We start from the raw sequence: 26,273 nt of genomic DNA, 5'->3' as shown, positions 1-26,273 counted from the left end.
CACAACATCCACCAAGGCCAGGGACTTTACAAACTGAAAACTCCAGTGCTGAATGATCTGAGACTCCTTGATTCCAACGATCGGAGGGAGTATTCTGTAACGTCAATAATGAGCATCATTTACGTAGTCATTTCGCATCCCATCAAGGACGACTTTACTTTGGGAATATGAGACTCCCCTGAACCCTAACAATTACCCTGCAAAGTTAATAAAACTAAAGAAGCATTTTGTTGAGAATTTCTCATTGTGTTATGATTATGGCTATAGCAGCCTTGTCTGTCAAAAGCTCCTATTAACAACATGTATTTCAACAGCCAATACACGTATCCTAAGGTACTGGCACTAAGATGCATCAGAAAAGTGCATCATGTTCTCACTAAATCACAGGGAACCTAGAGAGAAACAGAGAGAAAACGAATACCTATAATTTCTGGCAATATGAAAATGCAATTATGGGCCATTGGGACAAGTCCGATGTGTGTGTGTGTGTGTTATTACTGGTTATCACAGTTTGATTGAGTGTGTTGTTTTACTGCAGGGTCCTGCTGGTGCTGCTGGTCCTATGGGTCCTATTGGACCAGGTGGAGTGAGGGTAAGATCTGCCTCTCTGCACCTCTACACAGAGCTGCTTAGTGTACACGCTCTGTTGAAAGGCCATGAATCTAGCCAGCACCTACTTAAGCATGTGATCACCTACTTAACTCAATGTGTGCAGTTAAAATGTTGTGTGCTCATAGTTTTCTGTTGCATGTTAATGATGTTACTACCTATGTCAGATAACATAGTTTGGCTCCGTTGGACTGGTGCAGTAAAATACACTACAGAGATGGGTTGCTAGGGAGATTAGAGAGGTCCTGGTTTATTTCACTAAATCTTTATATACTCATCTCTTGGAACGACACCATAACTTTGAAACAACAACAACTTTATACCAACAACTTAATGACTGCAACTAAATCTTAATGCCAACTTATTTTTAATGAAGTGTAACTTTTACTGTTGCCTGTTTGTGATTGCCCATCTTCTTTCCCCAGGGACCACCAGGGAAGGAAGGACCCTCGGGACCTAGAGGCCCAACTGGACCGATGGTGAGTACTGGATTTCAGTCAAGAGAAGTTAAACCTCCTGGGAGTGTCTTTTAATACCTGATAGTTAGCCTGTTAGTTAGCCTGCAGCACGTGGTCAAAACACAAACAAACTCAGTCCTTCAGTAAGTATTGACAATAAAGCATGCATCTCATTCCCTATACAGTGGTGGAGGCCTGTCTCCAGTTAATGAATGGCCACACCATTCCAATAGGAAGAGGGCCTACTTTACCGTAAGGACTGATCTGAGGACCGTTAAGCATCCTATCCCTGTTGGGAGTGTTCCCACCCACTTTAGTGTTCTTGGCACAGTACACAGTATACCTACTATACTGGATATACAACACAATATAAGGCTGGACCGTATTTTACCACATGTTATTTAACAGAGACCGGGAGTGGTTGTTGTTCTTGTATTTACTCCTTGGTAACTTTGGTAAGTGGATGTAACAGTAACGCTGTTATCTTTCCATCATCCAGGGAAGTCCAGGATCTCCAGGAAACACAGGAAACACAGGCAACCAAGGAAAACCAGGAGACACAGGAAACCCAGTATGTACAAATACAAGTGGTCATATGGTGATTTGCATGGGTCATCAAGGAGGCAATCGCAAAGATGTGCCAAAATAGTGCAGAATTTCCTCCCACTCTTGAAATTAAGTTCTAAACTTCATTTGTGGAAGTATGAAGGGATGGTTTGGTTAAAAACATTGGAAACTACAACAGTTGATTGCATTGTGTCTTGGATTTTACTCTGGTTCTGACTGGACGACCTTATTCGGAACATTTACCCCTGATTGCATTCGATTCAGTTGGAAAACGTTGCAAATCTCATGCAAATGAATGCCATTCCTGTTACTGAGAAAATCCATGTTTCCTCTCTTTCACAGGGATTGGCTGGAATAAAGGGAGAAAAGGGAGAGAGGGTATGTACAATACTGTATCTTTGGACACTTCATAACTTTTCAGAGTAGCATTACCTTGTCTCACCAAAATGTGTCTGTTTTCCAGGGAGACTTTGCATCTCAAAATCTGATGCGCTCCATTGCCAGACAAGTTTGCGAACAGCTTGTGAACAGTGAGTGACCGTTTAGAACTTCATAAGCCAGCATTGGTTGGGTACACAAACACAGACTGGATTCATTGTCTGACATCATATCTTTATTCATTTCTCTCAGGTCAAATGAGCAGAATTGATAATATGATCAACCAGATCCCCACTGGTTACCGTAGCAACAACCCGGGCCCTGCCGGCCCCCCTGGTCCTGCCGGCAACACAGGTCCCCCTGGAGAACCTGGACAGACTGGCCGAAACGGTTTCCCTGGAAACTCCGGCTTACCTGGAAACCAAGGAGAGAGAGGTGAGTGTGATATGTGTTGTTTTTTGTTTGCCTGTTGTATTACTTCCTGTCTGTTTTTGGATGGCTAGAAAGTCAATTACAAGTTCTACAGAGATGCAGAACTTCAAGTTGTGACTTACATGTAGGACACAGTCTGTGCTCTTGTTCATCCCATGTAACCTCATAGCAAATCATCTGGAGTAGCATTGAAACTTTTACAATGATGGTATAATTAAATAATGACGAGCTCAAAGATCAAATGGCAGTTTTGATTGCAAGCGATTGTGCATAACCCCCCATCTACAGTAGTCTGAACATATAGGGTTGAAGTTGGAACCTGACATCATGCTAAGACCTGAGGGTCATCTGCCATCATGCTTCACTTCCTACAGTAAATCTGATCTATGCTACAATTTCCTCCATCCTCAAACATGCTCATTTGTGGTTTCAAGAGCAGTTACTTTCTGTTCCAGATACATTGTACCATACAATGGGACTTTTTGTCATTGCTAATAACCCGTTCTCTGTGTCTGATTGTGTTGTTGCAGGGACGTCAGGAGAGAAGGGCGAGAGAGGATCCCCTGGAACAGGACAGAGAGGACAGAGAGGACTCAGTGGTCCGCCTGGTAAGACCTCGGACATCACTTCTCAAGTACAATAACCTATTGCACAGCTATGCCTCTTCCAAGGTACCCCCCCATCTCACGAGAAAACAGGGACCATTAATGCAAGCCACTGACTCTGTAATTCAGCTCATGTACCTTAACAACGAGGCATGGAACATAAGAATATTCCCACATATTTACTCTAAACGGTCATTTTCAACAGCTGGAGACATTCTGTTCCCATTCATTACTTCCTGATCTACAGTTCTAACCTAGTTTCACCATGGCAGCCATTTTGTTCTACATCCTATACTTGGACCTCTCTTTGTGACCTTTAGAACTGAGAACCTGAGGGGCAGGCCAAGATTTGCCTAGCTGTGTCTCAAGAACCTTCGTTTGGGCTGCTGTGCTTCATAAATTCTTAGTGAACGATCAAATGTATTTCCAGCAAAACACTTCTCCTTTCTAGAGAGAATGTATGTTTCTTCTTCATGGGATCGGTCCGCACAGATGTGTTCACACGTTTGCCATGGGAATTAAAGTTCCTCTTGATCAACATACCACAAGTCTGACGATGCAAGATCAACATACAGTATAATACATCAAATGACTGAGGGCCTAGGTCTATTTCTGAATGAAGGATTTAACATGTGCTGATGCATTATAGATGCTATTTTCTATAATCAAAACAATCTTACTCCTACCTCTAATCATTCACCAGTGATCCCAAACCCATTCTAGAAATGGCTGAGGATTAGTCTCTAATAGCCGTCTTTTTCAATGTTGATATTATTCTGTCTTCACGGAGGCCCCTTTAACATAGCATTCCCCTTTAATTGAAATTCAGCATGTGAAGGCCCTGAGTCCCCAGAAGCTTTCCTATCACGGGCTAGTGGAGATATCAGGCCAGTCATTGATGTCTACTTTTCCCCTTCAGTCGAACACTGCCAAGTCTGTTTCTGTGAATGAAGTGAGACACAACCTAGCAGCAGAGGGAGGAAGGTAGCTAGCGATGATTACTCATTGTTGAGTGGGAGAATCAGATTTTTGTACAATGAGCATTGCTTTGGTGGCTCATTCATTGACAACACATGTGCTCACTTAAGCGAGCGAGAGAGAGTGGGGGGAAATTCCATCCTTGGTTTGTACTGTCTAGACAGACTGGGGCAGGGGGTAACTCCACAGTCTGACTGGCTTGCTTTTTTTCAGACTTTTAATTGAGCTGTCTAAATATCTAAATTACAGTGGTAGAAACCAATTCCTCCCCTCCACTTCCAGTTGCGATTTAAGGGTTATGTCAGTGGGGTTTCGCTCTGAGTCTGAGTATTCGTTATTTAATTCCCACACCCTACCTTCCTTTATCTACTCCCAGGGCCACCAGGTGAGGCTCGGACTGGCCCCACAGGTGCTACGGGCTCTGCTGGGCCTCGTGGCCCTCCTGGTCGCCAGGGAACCCCAGGAGTGAGGGGACCACCCGGGCCCCCTGGCTACTGCGACTCCTCCCAGTGTGTTGGCATTCCTTACAATGGACAAGGCTACCCAGGTATGTCCACGACTGACTGAATCTCTATCTGCACGGCAGGGTAGCTGAATACATAGTGAATGTACGAATGTAACGTATGCACACTAATTTATTTACAACTTACAGAGAGATACTGTACTCAACAGCTAACTTTCTGCTCTGGTTCAATGTATGGAGACCATGGGTGTCAAGGGTTTCTAACAAAAGTGCAATGTTGATATTCAGTATAAGTACCCAGTTCCTTTTGATCCAACAAACTTTATGCAAATGGCACAGTGGATTTATCTTAGTGCTCACATCAGGCTTTTCACAACATGATAAACCCTTTACTTCCAAGGTCTCAATATGTTTGTCATAGAGTTAATATTCATAATAGCATGTAAAACAAATAGAAATGGCAAATAACTTTCTCCAACAGAGGGATCTAACCCCCTGTTTGAACTGTTTCCAGGTCGGTCCTAGTAAACTTTCTAAGCCGCCTTACACTTTGAAGTCCTGTTTCTGAGATGTTAGCTCACTGGCTAATGACCCCGTAAGGATAACCATCGTGGACATAACTAATGAACAACGTTAAAAACCCAAAACGAGAAAGAAAGGAGTGGACTGGCACTAACACCACTTCACAGCTTCTATCAGACAAGCTGCAGAGATGGCAACCCTACTGGCCTGTTTGCATCTTGAGCAAAAACCCCAGCAAACCGAGAGAGAGAGAGGGCTTCTCTGCGCAGGAAGGAGCATGTAAAAAAACACTCAAAAAAACCCTACTAATAAATTGGATCTCATAACAAAAGAACAACAGTGTTAACATGGAGACGTGATATCTGTAAATAAACTAATTGTGCCTTGTAAATGATGTTTGAACCACACAATCCACTAAAATCAGTTGACATCTGTATTGAGCTCGTGCCTTATAACCCGCTTCTTACTGACTTACTTCCAGCATACCCCTCTGTTTTATTATGATGCCTGAGTGATTTACACAGCTTGTACTCCGATCCAAACTGAAGCATGTGCCATTTGTACATTTAATAATGATGTTCTTTGTATGTTTGCCTAATCTATGCTAAATGTTATTTTCTTGCCATTTTCTTCATTTAAAACAAAAAACATATATATATACACATCATATTAGTTCCTTTGCTGTAGAACATTTGTTTTCTAATACCTCAGTGGGTTTTAGGACTAGCAACGGGATATAGGCAAGAGCTAGACACTAGTGGCAGTGTCGTCTTAGGGTTTTGATGCAAATTCCATCCCAGCTTTATTACTTGTATTGGTATTTATCTTCATTTGGGGTATGTGTTCCATATGGTTGATAGTTGTCAATAACCTTAAGTGCTAGAGTGCATGGAATCACGAACATTCTTAGAAACAGAGAATTTAACAGATAAATAACAGTTCTTAGGTCCATACAGTGAATACCGTGGTTGATTATTCACATTTAGGAGATAGTCAAAAGTTTAGGTTGTACTTTGTGCATGTCAAGTCTCAGACTGCCAACTAAAGTCCTGCTTGATTGGCCAAACAAATATTTCTAGCCACCGGCTACGAGCTCGATCCTGAAACCTACATAGTCCCTATACTCGAGGAAGAATCAGAAGACGAATCTGAGGCTATACAGTCGCCTGGTTACTCACGAAACCAGAGAGGAAAGAGGTCACTATCAAGAGATGATGCAGAGAGGATATCACAATAAACAAAAACAAAACAAAGAATTGTTATTTTGAATTTATCTACATTTTTACATGAGCGAGTATTAGTGAAATTCAGATGATAAAATCTATGGGTTTGATACCCCTAGCTTTATTGTGCATATCTTTACACATAAACAAGCTATGTTTAGGAAGATTAAGTGAAAAATATAAAGAATCTAGACATTATTTCATTACAAATCTGTGTGCTTGCTAACTGTTCCCTTAAGTGTCTCTGCTTGTAATATAACTGCATTAAGTGTTTATGAGAGGCCAATGTTTAATGCACTAATCATGTCAAAGTCAGCAAATACATTGGGGGAAGTATACAGTGGCAAGAAAAAGTATGTGAACCCTTTGGAATTAACTGGATTTCTGCATAAATTGGTCTGATCTTCATCTAAGTCTCAACAATAGACAAACACAGTCTGCTTAAACTAATAACACACAAACAATTATACGCTTTCATGTCTTTATTGAACACACCGAATCAACATTCACAGTGCAGGGTGGAAAAGGATGTGAACCCTTGGTTGACCCTCCTTTGGCAGCAATAACCTCAACCAAAGTTTTCTGTAGTTGCGGATCAGACCTGCACAACTGTCAGGAGGAATGTTGGACCATTCCTCTTTACAAAACTGTTTCAGATCAGCAATGTTCTTGGGATGTCTGGTGTGGACTGTTCTTTTGAGGTCATGCCCCAGCATCTCAATTGGGTTGAGGTCAGGATTCTGACTGGGCCACTCCAGAAGGCATATTTTCTTCTGTTGAAGCCATTCTGTTGTTGATTTACTTCTGTGTTTTGGGTCGTTGTCCTGTTGCATCACCCAACTTCTGTTGAGGTTCAATTGGCGAACATATAGCCTTACATTTTCCAACAACTCAACTTTAGTTTCATCGGTCCATAGAATATTTTACCAGAAGCGCTGTGCAACATCCAGGTGCTCTTTTGCGAACTTCAGACGTGCAGCAATGTTTTTTTTTGACAACCGTGGCTTCTTCCGTGGTGTCCTCCCATGAACACCATTCTTGTTTAGTGTTTTACGTATCGTAGACTCGTCAACAGAGATGTTAGCATGTTCCAGGGATTTCTTTGCCTTTAGCTGACACTAAGATTCTTCTTAACCTCATTGAGCATTCTGCTCTGTGCTCTGACAGTCATCTTTGCAGGAAAGCCACTCCTAGGGAGAGTAGCAACAGTGCTGAACTTTCTCCATTTATAGACAATTTGTCTTACCGTGGACTGATGAACATCAAGGCTTTTAGAGATACTTGTGTAACCCTTTCCAGCTTTATGCAAGTCAACAATTCTTAATCTTGGGTCTTCTGAGATCTCTTTTGTTCGAGGCATGGTTCACATCAGGCAATGCTTTTTGTGAATAGCAAACAACAATTTTGTGAGTGTTTTTTTTAGGGCAGGGCAGCTCTAACCAACATCTCCAATCTCGTCTCGATGATTGTACTCCAGGTTAGCTGACTCCTGACTCCAATTTGTTTTTGGAAGTGGTTAGCCTAGGGGTTTACATACTTTTTCCAACCTACACTGTGAGCGTTTAAATGATGTATTCAATATAGACATGAAAAATACAATAATTTGTGTGTTATTAGTTTAAGCAGACTGTTTGTCTGTTGTTGTGACTTAGATGAAGATCAGATCAATTTTTTTTATCAATTTATGCAGAAATTCAGATAATTCCAAAGGGTTCACATACTTTTTCTTGACACTGTATGTATGTATGTTTCTGTACCCATCCACATTACCCCTGTCCCTCACAATTCATTGTAAATTTCACAATGTCAAGCGGTCTGTTCTATTGAAATCACGTAGTTTGCCACCCTCATCATCAGAAAGAGGGTTACTGGTTCCAGCTCCATTAAAGGTTCTGGTGAAAACGACTGGTAAATCCGGCTTTCAATTAGTTACTTTAAACCGAATGTGTGTCTGTTTTTATAATACCAACTCACAGCTGATTTTTTACCAAAGGTGGAATTGCATGTCTGTGTTTATTTAGTAAAGAAAAAAAGAAAAAAAAAGAATATAGTTGTTGTTTTGTGTCAATACCAAATGCAGTTGGAATTTGTTTGCAAGACTATGGACATAGAATTGCTTTTCTCATGTTTTAACTGCACATTGTGAATTCCACAGCCTTATTTTCTTATTTATTTCTGAAACAGAAGAGGCATTTTTCAATAAAACTACTGAAAATGTATATTTTGTTTCAGTCTCATGTCTGTGGTGTGCACTGTAGCTGCAAACATTAGATACAGTATGATCACATGGCAGATGCCAATCCCTCCCAAAATGTATTTAGTAGAGTGAGTATTAATACACAGGTATAAGAGCAGTCCCAAATGAATTTCCAAGGTTATAGCTACACATAGACCTATAGGTACAGGAACACTTAGTATGCAGAGATCACATGGAACATGCAATTGAGGGAGAAGGTCCACAACTGTACAATATTTACTGCACTATTAAGATTGGCACACATACTGTACAAGAACAGGCATACCATACCGTACCACATGAGTAGAAAATGTAGGGACCATAATCGTGACCATATAGTGGCTATATCCAGAAAAGTTCCCAAGGCCAGGCCCGAAAATAGTTTATAAGAAATCATACAACAATGATTCCTATGTTCAAGATGTAAAAAATATTTATTGGTCAGATGTGTGTAATGAGGAGCGTACAGTGGCTGCACGTGATGCTTTTATGAAAATGTTTCTTCCCAGTTATTGATAAACATGCACCATAAGAAAATGACTGTTAGAACTGTTACGACACCATGGATTGATGAGGAATTTAAAACATTTGTGGTTGAGAGAGATGAAGCAAAAGGAGTGGCTAATAAGTCTAGCTGTACAGCTGATTGGCAAACTTACTGTACATTGAGAAATGATGTGACTAAACTGAAAATAAACTGAAAATAATAAGAAACTGGATTATGAAACTAAAATAAATGCTATAAAGTATGATGGAAAAAAGCTTTGGAGTACTTTAAATTAACTCTGTGAAGCATTTATTTGGCCTGCAATTTCTGAGGCTGGTAACTCTAACGTATCCTCTGCAGCAGAGGTAACTCTGGGTCTTCCTTTCCTGTGGCGGTCCTCATGAGAGACAGTTTCATCATAACGCTTGATGGTTTTTGCGACTGCACTTGAAGAAACTTTCAAAGTTCTTGAAATTTTCCAGATTGACTGACCTTTATGTCTTAAAGTAATGATGGACTGTCATTTCCCTTTGCTTATTTGAGCTGTTCTTGCCATAATATGGACTTGGCCTTTTACCAAATAGGGCTATCTTCTGTATACCACCCCTACCTTGTTACAACACAACTGATTGGCTCAAACGCATTAAGAAGGAAAGAAATTACACAAATTAAATTTTAAGAAGGCACACCTGTTAATTGAAATGCATTCCAGGTGGCTACCTCATGAAGCTGGTTGAGAGAATGCCAGGAGTGTGCAAAGCTGTCATCAAGGCAAAGGGTGGCTATTTGAAGAATCTCAAATACAAAATATGTTTTGATTTGTTTAACACTGTTTTGGTTACTACATGATTCCATATGTGTTATTTCATAGTTTTGATGTCTTCATTATTATTCTACAATGTAGAAAATAGTACAAATAAAGAAAAACCCTTAAATGAGTAGGTGTTCTTAAACTTTTGACCGGTAGTGTATATAAATATATTTATTTACAAAAAATATATTTGGGGTATTGGAAATGATGAAGACAATTACATTGATGGAAGCTACAATCTATCTGCAATATTAAAGCTGATCTACCCCCTAAAAAAACACACAAAAAAACATGCAGACTTGGAACAGGGATGTACCTATCAAAGACACTTAGAATTGAAAGCAAAGTTAAGAGCAGTGCTTGGGTGTGTGTTTAAACAAGGTGCTCTTTGGAGTTATTAGAGCTTACTTCAGTGTTCAAAACATTTCCCAGGCACTCTTTAAATTGTGGAACGTTTAAAAGCCTTTATTATATTGGCATGAACATAAGGTTCAGGTTAAAAACTTCAAACATGGTACACTAAGAAAAACACTGTGAAATGCAACATGGGAGTCCACCAAAGGGGGCTGTCTAAAGATTAGAATGTTCAGAATGCAAGATGACCTAATTTTCTCTTAACTAAAAACGGAGGCTCTTTCAGAGTACAGCAATGGTTGATGAGTTTAATGATCAGAAATTGATTTACGTGTTTCTTAATAATAACTATTTGATAGTGATCTGGCTGTTACTCCTATGAATTTTTGGCTCAAAGAGCACCTGGCAAATTCCTGCAGATCTCTATCCAAAGAAACGAACTCCATGTGAGTGCCTGAATAAGGTCAGAACTGTGATGTAAGGAACAACTGAGATTATTTATATTTATCATGATGAAGAGAAAATACCTTACAGGGGGTTCTATAGAAGAAAGGCCTGGAGAAAGAGTGGGAGAAGAGGCATTTGGAGGTCAATATTGCTACCCCAGCAGACATGGGAAACTGTTAAAAACACTCAATTCTCAGCAGTCAAAGGATCCAAGTGTTTTCACACTCTCCGCAAACATTAACGGCTGTAAAACGGCTTATTAAAAACATTTTATTTGCTTCTTGGATCTTTAAATAAATTCGATACAAGCTTTTTATTTGATAGAGCCCTGCATATAACAGTGAGTGCTAAACTGCCTGCAGGTAGGGTTTTGTGACCAGATGATATGTGTTAGCCATGATATGTGTAAACCATATCCACTAATGTACGTAGCCTAACCCTTTAGGGGTTTTAATCTTTAGCTATCAAAGGAAATATGAGAATCAGAATAGTGGAACTAAAGTACCTTTGTTTATAAGATATTGTTAAGTGCAGTAAAAACCAATCCTCTCTGCTTTTAAGATGTCAACCGCAGTATAAACATACAGATTTGTGTCAAAAGCAACTGTTTTTTGAAGCCGATACGTACTACTGTTCTGATTAGGAAGGGAGTATACTATGGAGATAAGTAAAACAATCTATACAAAAGACCACATTCCATGCACTTCAAAGCCTGACCCCTCAGCATTTCTGAATCATGACTACTAATAGTAGACTAAACAATGACTATTTCACTATTCTTCATAAAACCATCATAGCCAACCATAGCCCTAAATCAGGAAATTCTATTGTCTATACACAAATAAGTCCAACTCAGTTGTGGCAACATCCTTTCCTTCTTTTTTTCCACAGACGACAACCATATGAGGACTGATAGGTACAGTATGTGGTTAGATTAACTTTCTATTGAATAAGTAACTTGATATTACATTTTATTCCAAACAGTCTACCACACTGCTTTGATGTGCCCTCTTACAAGAATAACATCATCACTAAGATGCCTGCCTTTGCATGTTTCAAAGGCTTTTCTCCCTGGTGTGATATGACAGTACTAAATTCACATCGACCCCCCGAGGACAGATCCTAGCGGAGACATAATGTCAGACACATTGCCTAGTCAAAACACCCTGTCTGTCTGTGTGTACGGAGGTTCAAAGAGAGGGAACCATAACCACAGTGGTTCCCACAAGTTTCTGATTTACAATCAAACCACTAAGCTGAGTACAAGTTTAAAGAACGTTTGAGAAGTTGTCTTTGTATCTTTGTTTAACAATTTACAATTATTTGTAAGCTATTAATCAAATGGTCAGATTTATAGTGAGTCGTTGCATAAAGCACCAGACATGATTTTAAGCCAAAACAGGCTAAAATAATTGGAACATGCAAGGACATTGGATAGTCCATGAGCGAAATGTACCAAGTATTGAAACATTTATTAAAAGTGATTGAGAAGCAAACTCTGGTCAATGAAAAGGCTAGTATGAGGAGTTGTTGGAAATAAGGCTCAGAAAAGGAAATTACTCATAAAAACGAACATGAGAACATTCATGTGGAAAATCTTTATATTTTCATGAAACCGTGTTAATGGTCAGTGCCTTTTGATGTCATACTGTAATGTGTTACGGTTGTTGTAGGGTAAAATGCACACACTTATGGTCATTTTAAAAGAACCACATGTCACGCCCTGACCGTAGAGAGCTTTTTATGTCTCTATTTTGGTTTGGTAGGGGTGTGATTTGGGTGGGCATTCTATGTTCTTTTTTCTATGATTTGTATTTCTGTGTGTTTGGACGGGTGTGGTTTTCAATCAGAGGCAGCTGTCTATCGTTGTCTCTGATTGAGAACCATACATAGGTTGCCTTTTCCCACCTGTATTTGTGGGTAGTTGTCTATGTGTAGTGACCTGCGAGCACTACATAGCTTTACGTTCGTTTGTTATTTTCTTGGTTTTTGGCGACATTAAATAAACTAAAATGTACGCTCACAACGCTGCGCCTTGGTCCATTCCTTTCGACGAGCGTGACAGAACTACCCACCACCAAAGGACCAAGCAGCGTGGAAGAGAGGACTGGACATGGGAGGACATCCTGGACGGCAAGGGATCCTACACATGGGAGGAGATCCTGGCTGGAAGGGATCGCCTCCCATGGGAACAGGTGGAGGCAGCCAGGAAGGCGGAGGCAGCTAGGAAAGGGGCCAAGGATTACACGGGAACACGGCTGGCAAGGAAGCTCGAGAGGCAGCCCAAAAATTTTTTTGGGGGGGGCACACGGGGTGTCTGGCAGAGTCAGGTTGGGAGACCTGAGGCAACTCCCCGTGCTTACCGTGGCGAGCATGTGACTGGTCAGGCCCCGTGCTATGGGGTGATGCGCACTGTGTCTTGGCCGAGCATTCACAGGCTGGTGTGCTCGGTGCCAGCGTCCCGCATTTGCCGGGTGGAAGTGGGCATCCAGCCAGAACGGGTGGTGCCAGCTCTGCGCTCGAGACCGCCAGTGCACCTCCACGGCCCAGTGTATCCGGTGCCTCGACCAAGGAAGAGGCCTCCTGTATGTCTCCCCAGCCTGGTGAGTCCTGTGCCTGCGCCCTCCAGTCCGTGGCTTCCAGAGGCGCCCTTCAGTCCGTGGCTTCCAGAGGCGCCCTTCAGTCCGTGGCTTCCAGAGGCGCCCTTCAGTCCGTGGCTTCCAACGAGGGTCCCCAGTCCGGCCCCCGCAACGAGGGTCCCCAGTCCGGGGTCGGCGGCGAGGGTCCCCGCTCTAGAGGCGCCACCTAAGTGGGCCAAGCCAGAGATGGAGCGGTGTCTACGTCCCGCACCAGAGCCGCCACCGTGGTGAAATGCCCACCCAGACCCTCCCCTATAGGTTCAGGTTTTGCGGCCGGAGTCCGCACCTTTGGGGGGGGGGGGGGGGGGGGGGGGTACTGTCACGCCCTGACCGTAGAGAGCTTTTTATGTCTCTATTTTGGTTTGGTTTGGGTGGGCATTCTATGTTCTTTTTTCTATGATTTGTATTTCTGTGTGTTTGGCCGGGTGTGGTTCTCAATCAGAGGCAGCTGTCTATCGTTGTCTCTGATTGAGAACCATACTTAGGTTGCCTTTTCCCACCTGTATTTGTGGGTAGTTGTCTATGTGTAGTGGCCTGCGTGCGCTACGTAGCTTTACGTTCGTTTGTTATTTTCTTGTTTTTTGGCGACATTAAATAAACTAAAATGTACGCTCACAACGCTGCGCCTTGGTCCATTCCTTTTGACGAGCGTGACACCACAACAGATTAGAAGTGGAAAACTCTTGATTGTTTTGTTGGAAAATTATGAACACTGCTCTTGTCAAAGATGTGTGGTTGGAGTTAACCACCTTAATATCATCATTGCTCTCTGAATGACTGTTTTAAGAAGTCTGTAGTTACTTTTGTCCTTTTGTAGCACCCATATTACGTTATATGCCTTAGTCAACTCTGCTTTTGATCTTGATCACTATGTGGATATCAATACGTTGTTTTCTGTATCCTTGTTACGTTACCACACAGACAGCAGCTCCAAGTATCAGACTGTTTGTGTTTTGCTATGGGATAGACTGACAGGCTCCACATTTATGAAGGTTTTATATAAAATCTGTCTTTTGTATTGAACCATGCCATTTATAATTTCATAATCTGAAAACACTCTGTAAACTACAGCATATCTAACTCATGTTAGTTTTCCTCTACAATTTAGGTACTAAATACGTTAGTTTTAATTCAAGAATTTGGTTTGGAATTTATTTTAAAAACACATTTCTCTTTTGTGAGTTTCAAGACTGGAAATGTGAAGAAATACCCAGTAATGCATCAAATATTGGATATTGAAAGGATTCAATCTTTCTACTATTGTTTAATGTGGAGGCAATACAGAACACCATTTTTCCAGAGGAGGACAATGGAAGCACTTATTAAATTCACTTGATACCTTTAGAATGGAGGAACCAGAATGAAGTTACTGAACCGGAATTCCTCATCCACTTATACTGAGGTTACTGCTTTGTGTAAAATCTCCTTACAATTGCATTCTCTATGCAGCCTTACATCCGATGCGTTCCTGATGTCGTAACCTTTTCCATGTGTACTCTTCATCTCGACACAAATACTGTTTCTGGAAAGTTTTCGATGTAAAACAAAATGGTCAGAACCACCAAAAACACACAAATTGCTTGACTTAACTGAAAATGGTGCAGAAAGTCTTTAATTCATAATCTGCCAAGCAACACTTCAGGAAGGAATGAAGTGGTCTTTCAGAACTAGAAGGGGGTTGTCCTCAAAGGTCAAGCATTCAGCATTCAGACACTAGTTTTCCACCGAGGTTCCAAAACCAACAGGAGAGCAGCAACACCAATTGAATGAGTATAAGGAGGAAGGTCAAGAGCTCTCCAACTGACTCATTAAAGTGAAGCAGTCGGGTTCGCAGTCATGAATTAAAGCCTGTCCTCATCTGCTCCTGTCATTACCTGTCCCTCCCATGTCCCAGACACTGGAAAAGAAAAACATGAGAATACTGTACAGTGTACAGTATATGGTGGTACAGTATGCAGATAACAGTAGTTCCAAGTCATTGAATTATCATTTCCTACTTTTATTTTCCCATGTGAATAGTCACTATAATCCAGTAATAGTATCTGAGTATAGATCGTCTGTAATGTCAAGTGTTGTTTAGCCATGCTGGGAGGCTTAGTAACACAGATTACACTTACAGGAAGCCTCGGAATTGACAACTGATTTTAATTGACCTTTGTCATAAAAGTGTACCTCATTACTCTAGTAGTCTGTTAATTCTCTCAGTCTTAAGTCATTAGAGTGTTTTACACCCGTCTTGCTCCTGCAGGTAAAGGAGGCGAGGAGTCTCCCTGTGTCCTCCATCTAGGCTCAAACAGCTTCCTCTCCAGCAGGAAGCACCACATGGAGTCTGAGAGACACAGCTGTGCAGATAGCTGATACTGAGCCAGCCGCTGTTTAGATTCTTCTTTCCCATAGAGGAACTGTTTATATTTGTGACACAAACGTCTGATCTTGTCTAAGTGTGTTTTCCCTGAAGTGAAAGTCTTCCTCGATGTTTTGCTATTTGTCCAGTGTTGTGTCTGGAGGGTTTTTGAGGTGAATTGTCTTGGATGGTTGGCTGTTGCAGGTTTCAGCGGCTATTTTTAGGAGAGGTCAGATTTCAAATGATTGTTCATAATTCAGATTTTGCACTACATGAACAACATACATTTTAAGAACTCTATACATTTTAAGAACTCATAAACCATCAAATCCTTGGCGTAAATGGTCAGGATCTTAGTTATTGTCCAAAATATGTAATAGTCAAACCCCATCCATTTCAATAGTCCTCCTTGTTATCCAAACTGTTGACACGTTTATATGTTTATTATGCCTTTGTTGGAGCCTCCAAATACCGCCAGGCAGCTGTGAAATATATTATTACTACAAGTCATCTCCAATGTTTGCAGGGGCGAACTGGGATAAAAAATCAACCCTGGCATTGCTAACACACAGGCCCACTATTTTCTTTGAGGCCCCCACACCGGCCCATTCTTTTCCTTCAAGCCCCCACACTGGCTCATTATTTTCCTTGAGGCCCCCATTATTAGCCAGATAATGACAATTCTGCGCAAAAAAAACGAAATTAGACAGGCCCACTGGGCAAGAAATGGACCAGCCCATCTGGCAATTGGCCAGTCCGCCCCTGAATGTTTTTGGCATGGTTCATCAGCTTCCATTAAAACATGCTAATTTCATCCCAACTTCTTACTTAGCCCATTTGATGTGTTAATAATAAATGATATACATTTTGTTTGGCAGATGCCTTTCAGGACACTCAAGGAAATGTTACATTAAAGTAGGCCTAAATAAAATCAAGTGCAGAAGTCTGTTCAACAGATTTTTTTAAAACAATACATTGTTGACATTATTATTATTTTTTAAATATAATGTTTAAGTGGTCTATTTTATATATGTGCCTTCATTTTCAATACATTGAATCCATGATGCTTGTGTTATAAGACAATATCTTAGCGGTCACATTTGGAAAATGCAGTGGATATAATTTATTATATGTATTTAATCCTAGCAGATTAATTCTTACTTTAGTAGATTGAAGTTGAGTTGGGTTATGGAAATACTTGATCAAGATGATCTTACAGATGATTTTACCATTAGCCTTTAGATATGTTTAAATCAGTGGTTTTATAACGACAGAAGGCGAGACACAGATGCAGACACAGGAGGCAGATGGTTCGAGTCTCTGATATTTAATGAACAACGAGGGGCAGGCAAGAGGCAGGTCGAGGACAAGCAAGAGTTCATAACCAGGTCAGAGTCCAAATGGTGCAGGGCGGCAGGTTTCGAGGTCAGGGGCAGGCAGAATAGTCAGGCAGGCGGGCTCAGTGTCAGTGCAGGCAAAAGGTCAGAACCGGGAGGACTAGAAAAGAGAGACTAGGAAAAACAGGAGCTTGGAAAAACGCTGGTTGACTTGGCAAGACTAGATGAACTGGCAACAGGCAAACAGAGAACACAGGTATAAATACACTGAGGGTATTAGGGAAGATAGTTGACACCTGGAGGGGGTGGAGACAATCACAAGGACAGGTGAAACAGATCAGGGTGTGACAGGTTTTGACTGTAAAACGTAATATTTTGTTATTTCAGGGGGAATTGGGCATGTATAGACCCAACAATGAGTGGTTTGAAAGGAATCAGTGGCTATCTGCAAGTTTTGCGAAGCAATCACTAGTCTGCTATTCACTGGAGTGGGTGTGTGGTCCAAGTCTGGGTTTAAAGGTCTCTTTACCAAGCTTAAAAGGATAAACATTTACATGCCATGGGCAAAATAGGTTGAATACATTGGCCATGCTGTCAATCCAGCATGATTTCTGACATCATGATTCGACCTAATTTCCCAGTTGTCTTGAAAGCACCATAAATCCAGAGTATGCTAGACTTTGATGACAAAATTTGCCCACAAGAAGGACTGCTGCGCCACCTTCCTGTTCAAGTGAGCACACCACAACAAGGTCAGTCCAAAAATGTGTTGTATGCTGCTGCATAAATAATGTAATATGCCAAGGAGACATGTATTCTGTAGCTAAGAAAGTAATATGTTGTGTAGTAAGCTGTTAGTAGCCCATGTGCCTCACCCTAATAATGTGATCCCTTTCCCCATCATAATTTTGCCTGCTGTTCTGACTTGGTGGTGTACAAGTAGCCTATAGCCTGTTGTAGAGAAATGTAATCATTGAATATTGTAAGATTTCATTGTCTACTTATATGCCCCCTTTATTTATCCTACGGTTCTGACTTGGTGTAGAGGGAGAATACTGTAAGAACAGCCCATGTTCTGAATTCTGTCGCTGTACATTTCAAAAGTGCTGAACAAATAGTTATATTGACTACGTCCGTCCTAGCTCGCTCATTAATGTCTTAATCGAAATGACAGATTGCCTCTTATCCGCTCATCGTTCCCTTATGCCATAGTTTGTACATCTCAATTGTCAGTAGAAACCACATTTGTTTAAGCAAGTCAGCCATATCAGCTATGTTTTTTTAAAGGGAGTAAATGAGACTGAATGAACTGTTTTGCTGCCAGACAAGGCTCCACTGATAGCCAGGTTTAGCGGTGGTAAGGATTCACTCCATGGTGCTGAAAATAAAGCTCTTCTTTTGGGACAGCTTTATGTAGGCCCTAACAGTTTGTGCGCTCCGTTTGTCACCATTATAGTGCAATTAATGTATTGTTTAGTGTTGTGTTGTGTAGTGTAGTGGCTTGCTGGCATGCATCCCAAACATTTTTGGGGAGTTTGCTCCACCAAGATGTACATGCTAAAATCGCCACTGGTAAGGTCCCTCAGTCGAGCAGTGAATTTCAAATACAGATTAAACCACAAAGACCAGGTTTTCCAATGTCTAGCAAAGAAGGGCACCTATTGGTAGATGGGTAAATAAAATTAAAAGCAGACATTAAATATCTCTTTGAGAATGGTAAAGTTATTAAATATACGTTGGATGGTGTATCAATACACCCAGTCACTACAAAGATACAGGTGTCCTTCCTAACTCAGTTGCCAGAGTGGAGGGAAACCACTACCATAAGGCCAATGGTGACTATAAAACAGTTACAGAGTTTAATGGCTGTGATAGGAGAAAACTGAGGATAGATCAACAATATTGTAGTTACTCCACAATACTTACCTAATTGACAGAGTGAAAAGAAGGAAGCCTACAGAATAAAAACCATGCATCCTGTTTGAAATAAGGCACTAAAGTAAAACTGCAAAAAATGTGACAAAGAAATTAACTTTATGTCCAGAATACACTCTTCATATTTTTCAAGCAGAGTTCCTCTGTCCTGTGTCTGTGTTCTTTTGCCCATGTTAATTTTTTTATTCTTTATTATTGGCCAGTCTGAGATATGGCTTTTTCTTTGCACCTCTGCCTAGAAGGCCAGTATCACGGAGTCGCCTCTTCACTGTTGACGTTGAGACTGGTGTTTTGCGGGTACTATTTAAGGAAGCTGCCAGTTGAGGACTTGTGAGGCGTCTGTTTCTCAAACTAGACACTCTAATGTACTTGTCCACTTGCTCAGTTGTGCACTGGGGCCTCCCACTCCTTTTTATATTCTGGTTAGAGCCAGTTTGCGCTGTTCTGCGAAGGGAGTATTACACAGCGTTGTACGAGATCTTTAGTTTCTTGGCAATTTCTCGAATAGAATAGCCTTCATTTCTCAGAACAGGAATAGACTGACGAGTTTCAGAAGAAAGGTCTTTGTTTCTGGACATTTTGAGCCTGTAATTGAACCCACAAATGCTGATGCTCCAGATACTCAACTAGTCTAAAGAACGCCCATTTTATTGCTTCTTTAATCAGGACAACAGTTTTCAGCTGTGCTAACATAATTGCAAAAGGGTTTTCTAATGATCAATTAGCCTTTTAAAATGATAAACTTGGATTAGGTAACACAACGTGCCATTGGAACACAGGAGTGATGGTTGCTGATAATGGGCCTCTGTACGCCTATGTAGATATTCAATAAAAGATCTGCCGTTTCCAGCTACAATAGTAATTTGCAACATTAACAATGTCTACACTGTATTTCTGATCAATTTGATGTTATTTTAATGGACATTTAAAATAAAATCTTTCAAAAACAAGGACATTTCTAAGTGACCCCAAACTTTTGAACGGTAGTATACAGTGGGGCAAAAAAGTATTTAGTCAGCCACCAATTGTGCAAGTTCTCCCACTTAAAAAGATGAGAGAGGCCTGTAATTTTCATCATAGGTACACTTCAACTATGACAGACAAAATGAGAAAAAAAAATCCAGAAAATCACATTGTAGGATTTTTTATGAATTTATTTGCAAATTATGGTGGAAAATAAGTATTTGGTCAATAACAAAAGTTTATCTCAATACTTTGTTATATACCCTTTGTTGGCAATGACAGAGGTCAAACGTTTTCTGTAAGTCTTCACAAGGTTTTCACACACTGTTGCTGGTATTTTGGCCCATTCCTCCATGCAGATCTCCTCTAGAGCAGTGATGTTTTGGGGCTGTTGCTGGGCAACACGGACTTTCAACTCCCTCCAAGGACTTTCAACTCCCTCCAAAGATTTTCTATGGGGTTGAGATCTGGAGACTGGCTAGGCCACTCCAGGACCTTGAAATGCTTCTTACGAAGCCACTCCTTCGTTGCCCGGGCGGTGTGTTTGGGATCATTGTCATGCTGGAAGACCCGGCCACGTTTCATCTTCAATGCCCTTGCTGATGGAAGGAGGTTTTCACTCAAAATCTCACGATACATGGCCCCATTCATTCTTTCCTTTACACGGATCAGTCGTCCTGGTCCCTTTGCAGAAAAACATCCCCAAAGCATGATGTTTCCACCCCCATGCTTCACAGTAGGTATGGTGTTCTTTGGATGCAACTCAGCATTCTTTGTCCTCCAAACACGACGAGTTGAGTTTTTACCAAAAAGTTCTATTTTGGTTTCATCTGACCATATGACATTCTCCCAATCTTCTTCTGGATCATCCAAATGCTCTCTAGCAAACTTCAGACGGGCCTGGACATGTACTGGCTTAAGCAGGGGGACACGTCTGGCACTGCAGGATTTGAGTCCCTGGCGGCGTAGTGTGTTACTGATGGTAGGCTTTGTTACTTTGGTCCCAGCTCTCTGCAGGTCATTCACTAGGTCCCCCCGTGTGGTTCTGGGATTTTTGCTCACCGTTCTTGTGATCATTTTGACCCCACGGGGTGAGATCTTGTGTGGAGCCCCAGATCGAGGGAGATTATCAGTGTTCTTGTATGTCTTCCATTTCCTAATAATTGCTCCCACAGTTGATTTCTTCAAACCAAGCTGCTTACCTATTGCAGATTCAGTCTTCCCAGCCTGGTGCAGGTCTACAATTTTGTTTCTGGTGTCCTTTGACAGCTCTTTGGTCTTGGCCATAGTGGAGTTTGGAGTGTGACTGTTTGAGGTTGTGGACAGGTGTCTTTTATACTGATAACAAGTTTAAACCGGTGCCATTAATACAGGTAACGAGTGGAGGACAGAGGAGCCTCTTAAAGAAGAAGTTACAGGTCTGTGAGAGCCAGAAATCTTGCTTGTTTGTAGGTGACCAAATACTTATTTTCCACCATAATTTGCAAATAAATTCATTAATAATCCTACAATGTGATTTTCTGGAATTTTTTTCTCATTTTGTCTGTCATAGTTGAAGTGTACCTATGATGAAAATTACAGGCCTCTCATCTTTTTAAGTGGGAGAACTTGCACAATTGGTGGCTGACTAAATACTTTTTTGCCCCACTGTATATATATATATATATATATATATAGCCTTCCACAAGCTTCCCACAATAAGTTGGGTGAATGTTGGCCCATTCCTCCTGACAGAGCTGGTGTAACTGAGTCAGGTTTGTAGGCCTCCTTGCTCGCACACGCTTTTCAGTTCTGCCCACAAATTTTCAATAGGATTGAGGTCAGGGCTTTGTGATGGCCACTCCAATACCTTGACTTTGTTGTCCATAAGCTAGTCTGCCACAACTTTGGAAGTATGCTTGGGGTCATTGTCCATTTGGAAGACCCATTTGCGACCAAGCTTTAACTTCCTGACTGATATCTTGAGATGTTGTTTCAATATGTCCATATAATTTTCCTACCTCATGATGCCATCTATTTTGTGAACTGGGACTTCACCAGTCCCTCCTGCAGCAAAGCACCCCCACAAAATGATGCTGCCACCCCCGTGCTTCATGGTTGGGATGGTGTTCTCCGGCTTGCAAGGCTCCCGCTTTTTCCTCCAAACATAACGATGGTCATTATGGCCAAACAGTTCTATTTTCTGTTTCATCAGACCAGAGGACATTTCTCCAAAAAGTACGATCTTTGTCCCCATGTGCAGTTGTAAACCGTAGTCTGTTTTTTTTATGGCGGTTTTGGAGCAGGGGCTTCTTCCTTGCTGAGCGGCCTTTCAGGTTATGTCGATATAGGACTCGTTTTACTATGGATATAGATACTTTTGCACCTGTTTCCTCCAGCATCTTCACAAGGTCCTTTGCTGTTGTTCTGGGAATGATTTGCACTCTTCGCACCAAAGTACGTTCATCTCTAGGAGACAGAACGCGTCTCCTTCCTGAGTGGTATGACGGCTGCGTGGTCCCATGGTGTTTATTCTTGCGTACTATTGTTTGTACAGATGAACGTTGTACCTTCAGGCATTTGGAAATTGCTCCCAAGGATGAACCAGACTTGTGGAGGTGTACCATTTTTTTCCTGAGGTCTTGGCTGATTTCTTTTTATTTTCCCATGATGTCAAGCGAAGAGGCACTGAGTTTGAAGGTAGGCCTTGAAATACATCCACAGGTACACCTCCAATGGACTCAAATGATGTCAATTAGTCTATCAGAAGCTTCGAAAGCCATGACATAATTTTCTGGAATTTTCCAAGCTATTTAAAGGCAGTCAACTAGTGAATGTAAACTTCTGACCCACTGGAATTATGATACAGTGAATTATAAGTGAAATAATCTGTCTGTAAACAATTGTTAGAAAAAATACTTGTCATGCACAAAGTAGATGTCCTAACCAACTTGCCAAAACTATAGTTTGTTAAGAAGACATTATTGGAGTGGTTGAAAAATGAGTTTTAATGACTCCAACCTAAGTGTATGTCAACTTCTGATTTCAACTGTAGTTATATTGACTACATCCGTCTTAGTTCGCTCATTAATGTCTTAATCGAAATTACGGAATGCCTCTTATCCGCTCATCATTATTTTAGTTTAGTAGCCTAAACCGATCGATGTTGCATTGAACTGGGTGAATGAATATGAATGACAGTCAACCAATATGCTGTAACTCCCAAAAAATAATCGTACTCCCTCATCTTAAGCCCGCCACTGATCTGAATGTGTGTGAAACTTTAATAAGGCCGGACCACTGAGGTGACTTCTTGATATACAGGGAACTGCCAAAATAATGGAAACACTTGAGTAAATGAGGGATACAAAGTATATTGATAGCAGGTGCTTCCACACAGTTGTGGTTCCTGAGTTAATTAAGCATTTAACATCCCATCATGCTTTGGGTAATGTATAAAAATGCTAGGCAGGCCATTATTTTGGCTACCATTGCTGTGCCCCCATCAGATGACAATACCCCCAGCCACAGGGCACAAGTGGTCACTGAATGGTTTGGTTAGCATGAAAATTATGTAAACCATATGCCATGGCCATCTAAGTCAGCAGCCTGTGTCAGAGATGAAGGCTGTGTCTAGAGGGAAACACTGAAAAGAGAATGGATGCCTCTTCATGGATGTATTATTTTGAGGAATAAATACCATAGATTTCCATCCTGAAAGTCATTCTTCTCAATGTGAACAAGACAATGAAATATATTAGAAAATACACATTCCTATTCAAATCACCTTGATCCAAGTAAAAAATATGATTCGTGGAGCGTATGAAAAATGCAAGAAAATCTCCAGGAAGGTTAGTTTTGTCTGATTGAAGCTTTTACAGTGGCTTGCGAAAGTATTCACCCCCCCTTGGCATTTTTCCTATTTTGTTGCCTTACAACCTGGAATTAAAATATAATTTTTTTTTTTTTTGGGGGGGGGGGTTGTATCATTTGATGTATACAACATGCCTACCACTTTGAAGATGCAAATTATTTTTTATTGTGAAACAAACAAGAAATAAGACAACAAAACTGAAAACTTGAGCGTTTAAGTTATACCACAGATTCTCAATTGGATTGAGGTCTGGGCTTTGACTAGGCCATTCCAATACATTTAAATGTTTCCCCTTAAACCACTCGAGTGTTGCTTTAGCAGTATGCTTAGTGTCATTGTCCTGCTGGAAGGTGAACCTCCGTCCCAGTCTCAAATCTCTGGAACAGGTTTCCATCAAGAATTTCCCTGTATTTAGCACCATCAATCATTTCTTCAATTCTGACCAGTTTCCCAGTCCCTGCCGATGAAAAACATCTCCACAGCATGATGCTGCCACCACCATGATTCATTGTGGGGATGACCAAAAAGCTCAATTTTAGTCTCATCTGACCAGAGTACCTTCTTCCATATGTTTGGGAAGTCTCCCACGTGCCTTTTGGCGAACACCAAACGTGTTTGCTTATTTATTTATTTTTTATATTTTTTTTCTGGTCACTCTTCTGTAATGCCCAGCTCTGTGGAGTGTATGGCTTAAAGTGGTCCTATGGACAGATACTCCAATCTCCGCTGGGGAGCTTTGCAGCTCTTTCAGGGTTATCTTTGGTCTCTTTGTTGCCTCTCTGGTTAATGCCCTCCTTGCCTGGTCCGTGAGGGCGGCCCTTTTGGTGGGCGGCCCTCTCTTGGCAGGTTTGTTGTGGTGCCATATTCTTTCCATTTTTTAATAATGGATTTAATGGTGCTCCGTGGGATGTTCAAAGTTTCAGATATTTTTTTATAACCCAACCCTGATCTGTACTTCTCCACAACTTTGTCCCTGACCTGTTTGGAGAGCTCCTTGCTCTTCATGGTGCCGCTTGCTTGGTGGTGCCCCTTGCTTAGTAGCGTTGCACACTCTGGGGCCTTTCAGAACAGGTGTATATATACTGAGATCATGTGACAGATCATTTGACACTTAGATTGCACACAGGTGGACTTTATTTAACTAATTATGTGACTTCTGAAGGTAATTGGTTGCACCAGATCTTATTTAGGGGCTTCATAGCAAAGGGGGTGAATACATATGCATGCACCACTTTTAAGTTAAACATTAAAAAAATATATATAATAAAAATAATCTTTTTTTCATTTCACTTCACCAATTTGGACTATTTTGTGTATGTCCATTGCATGAAATACAAATAAAAATCAACTTAAATTAAAGGTTGCAATGCAACAAAATAGGAAAAACGCCAAGGGGGATGAATACTTTTGCAAGGCACTGTAGTATTTGCACTGGCACCATTCTGGGACTAAGGGAGAACATTTCAGTTGGTCATTTCAAACTGGGCTCATTTAGACGTAGCTGAGCTTAGTATGGGTGGTGGTGAGGGGGCCTAGAAAGTTAATGTCCGGCCAAATGAGTTAAAATGCCTCTCTCTAGAGAGGCAATGAGGAGAAACAATCAGTGAGGAGAAACACTCACTGCAGTCTGGAACCAACACACCCTGAACAGCTTACCCCCAAGCCATAAGATTGCTAAATAGTTAGTTAAATAGTTAACCAATAGCTACCCGGACTCTCACGCCCGCTCCCGCTCTTCCTCCCCCTTGCACTCGGGGGCACCAGGATCCCCGGCATGAAGCACTCAAGCCACCATCAGTACGCACACCTGTCTTCCCCCCGTCACGCGCATCAGCGATCATTGGACTCACGTGGACTCAATTACTTGTGTCATTACCTTCCCTATATCTGTCTGTTCCCAAACTCTGTTCCCTGGTTCGGGATTAATTGTCTCTTGTCCGTGTTACCCGTGGTCTGATGCTGTTCCTGTCTGTTCCCGAATAAAGGTCTGACTCCCCTTACCTGCTTCTCCTGTCCGGCGTCGGACCCTTTTTGCACTCTTTTGACACATCACATACGCTGCTGCTACTGTTTATTATCTATCCTGTTGCCTAGTCACTTAATCCATACCTACAGTGTACAAAACATTAGGAACACTTGGTCTTTACATGACATAGACTGACCAGGTGAATTCAGCTGAAAGCTATGATCCCTTACTGATGTCACTTCAATCAGTGTAGATGAGTGGGAGGAGACAGGTTAAAGAAGGATTTTTAAGCCTTGAGACAACTGAGGCATGGATTGTGTATGTGTGCCATTCAAAAGGTGAATCGGCAAGACAAAAGATTGAAGTGCCTTTGAACAGGGTAGGTGCTATGTGTACCAGTTTGAGTGCTGGGTTTTTATCACTCCAGTGTTAATCTGCTAAATTGTAATTATTCGCTCCTATGGCCTATTTATTGCCTACCTCCTCATGCCTTTTGCACACTCTGTATATAGACTTTCTTTTTTTTCTACTGTGTCATTGACTTGTTTGTGTTATTGGCTTGTTTATTGTTTATTCCATGTGTAACTCTGTGTTGTTGTCTGTCACACTGCTTTGCTTTATCTTGGCCAGGTCGCAGTTGTAAATGAGAACTTGTTCTCAACTAGC

The 26,273-nt window shown here is 41.3% G+C and overlaps 1 protein-coding gene across 1 annotated transcript in view; it reads left to right on the top strand.

The window, feature by feature from the left end:
* Positions 1 to 6,394, top strand: part of LOC120023418 (collagen alpha-1(XII) chain-like) — a 69,851-nt gene extending 63,457 nt beyond the window's left edge. The window contains exons 57-65 of the mRNA XM_038967437.1: positions 539 to 592; positions 1,035 to 1,088; positions 1,567 to 1,638; positions 1,977 to 2,012; positions 2,098 to 2,164; positions 2,265 to 2,447; positions 2,975 to 3,052; positions 4,404 to 4,574; positions 5,005 to 6,394. Coding sequence (XP_038823365.1) covers positions 539 to 592; positions 1,035 to 1,088; positions 1,567 to 1,638; positions 1,977 to 2,012; positions 2,098 to 2,164; positions 2,265 to 2,447; positions 2,975 to 3,052; positions 4,404 to 4,574; positions 5,005 to 5,015 — 726 coding nt within the window. The 3' untranslated portion in view covers positions 5,016 to 6,394. The remainder of the gene's footprint in view (positions 1 to 538; positions 593 to 1,034; positions 1,089 to 1,566; positions 1,639 to 1,976; positions 2,013 to 2,097; positions 2,165 to 2,264; positions 2,448 to 2,974; positions 3,053 to 4,403; positions 4,575 to 5,004) is intronic.
* The last annotated feature ends 19,879 nt before the right edge of the window (positions 6,395 to 26,273 follow it).

Source organism: Salvelinus namaycush, chromosome 28 (genome assembly GCF_016432855.1).
Source record: "Salvelinus namaycush isolate Seneca chromosome 28, SaNama_1.0, whole genome shotgun sequence".
Lineage (NCBI taxonomy): Eukaryota > Metazoa > Chordata > Actinopteri > Salmoniformes > Salmonidae > Salvelinus > Salvelinus namaycush.
Note: the sequence above shows the minus strand (reverse complement) of the source record. Positions and strands in the feature narration are given on the sequence as shown.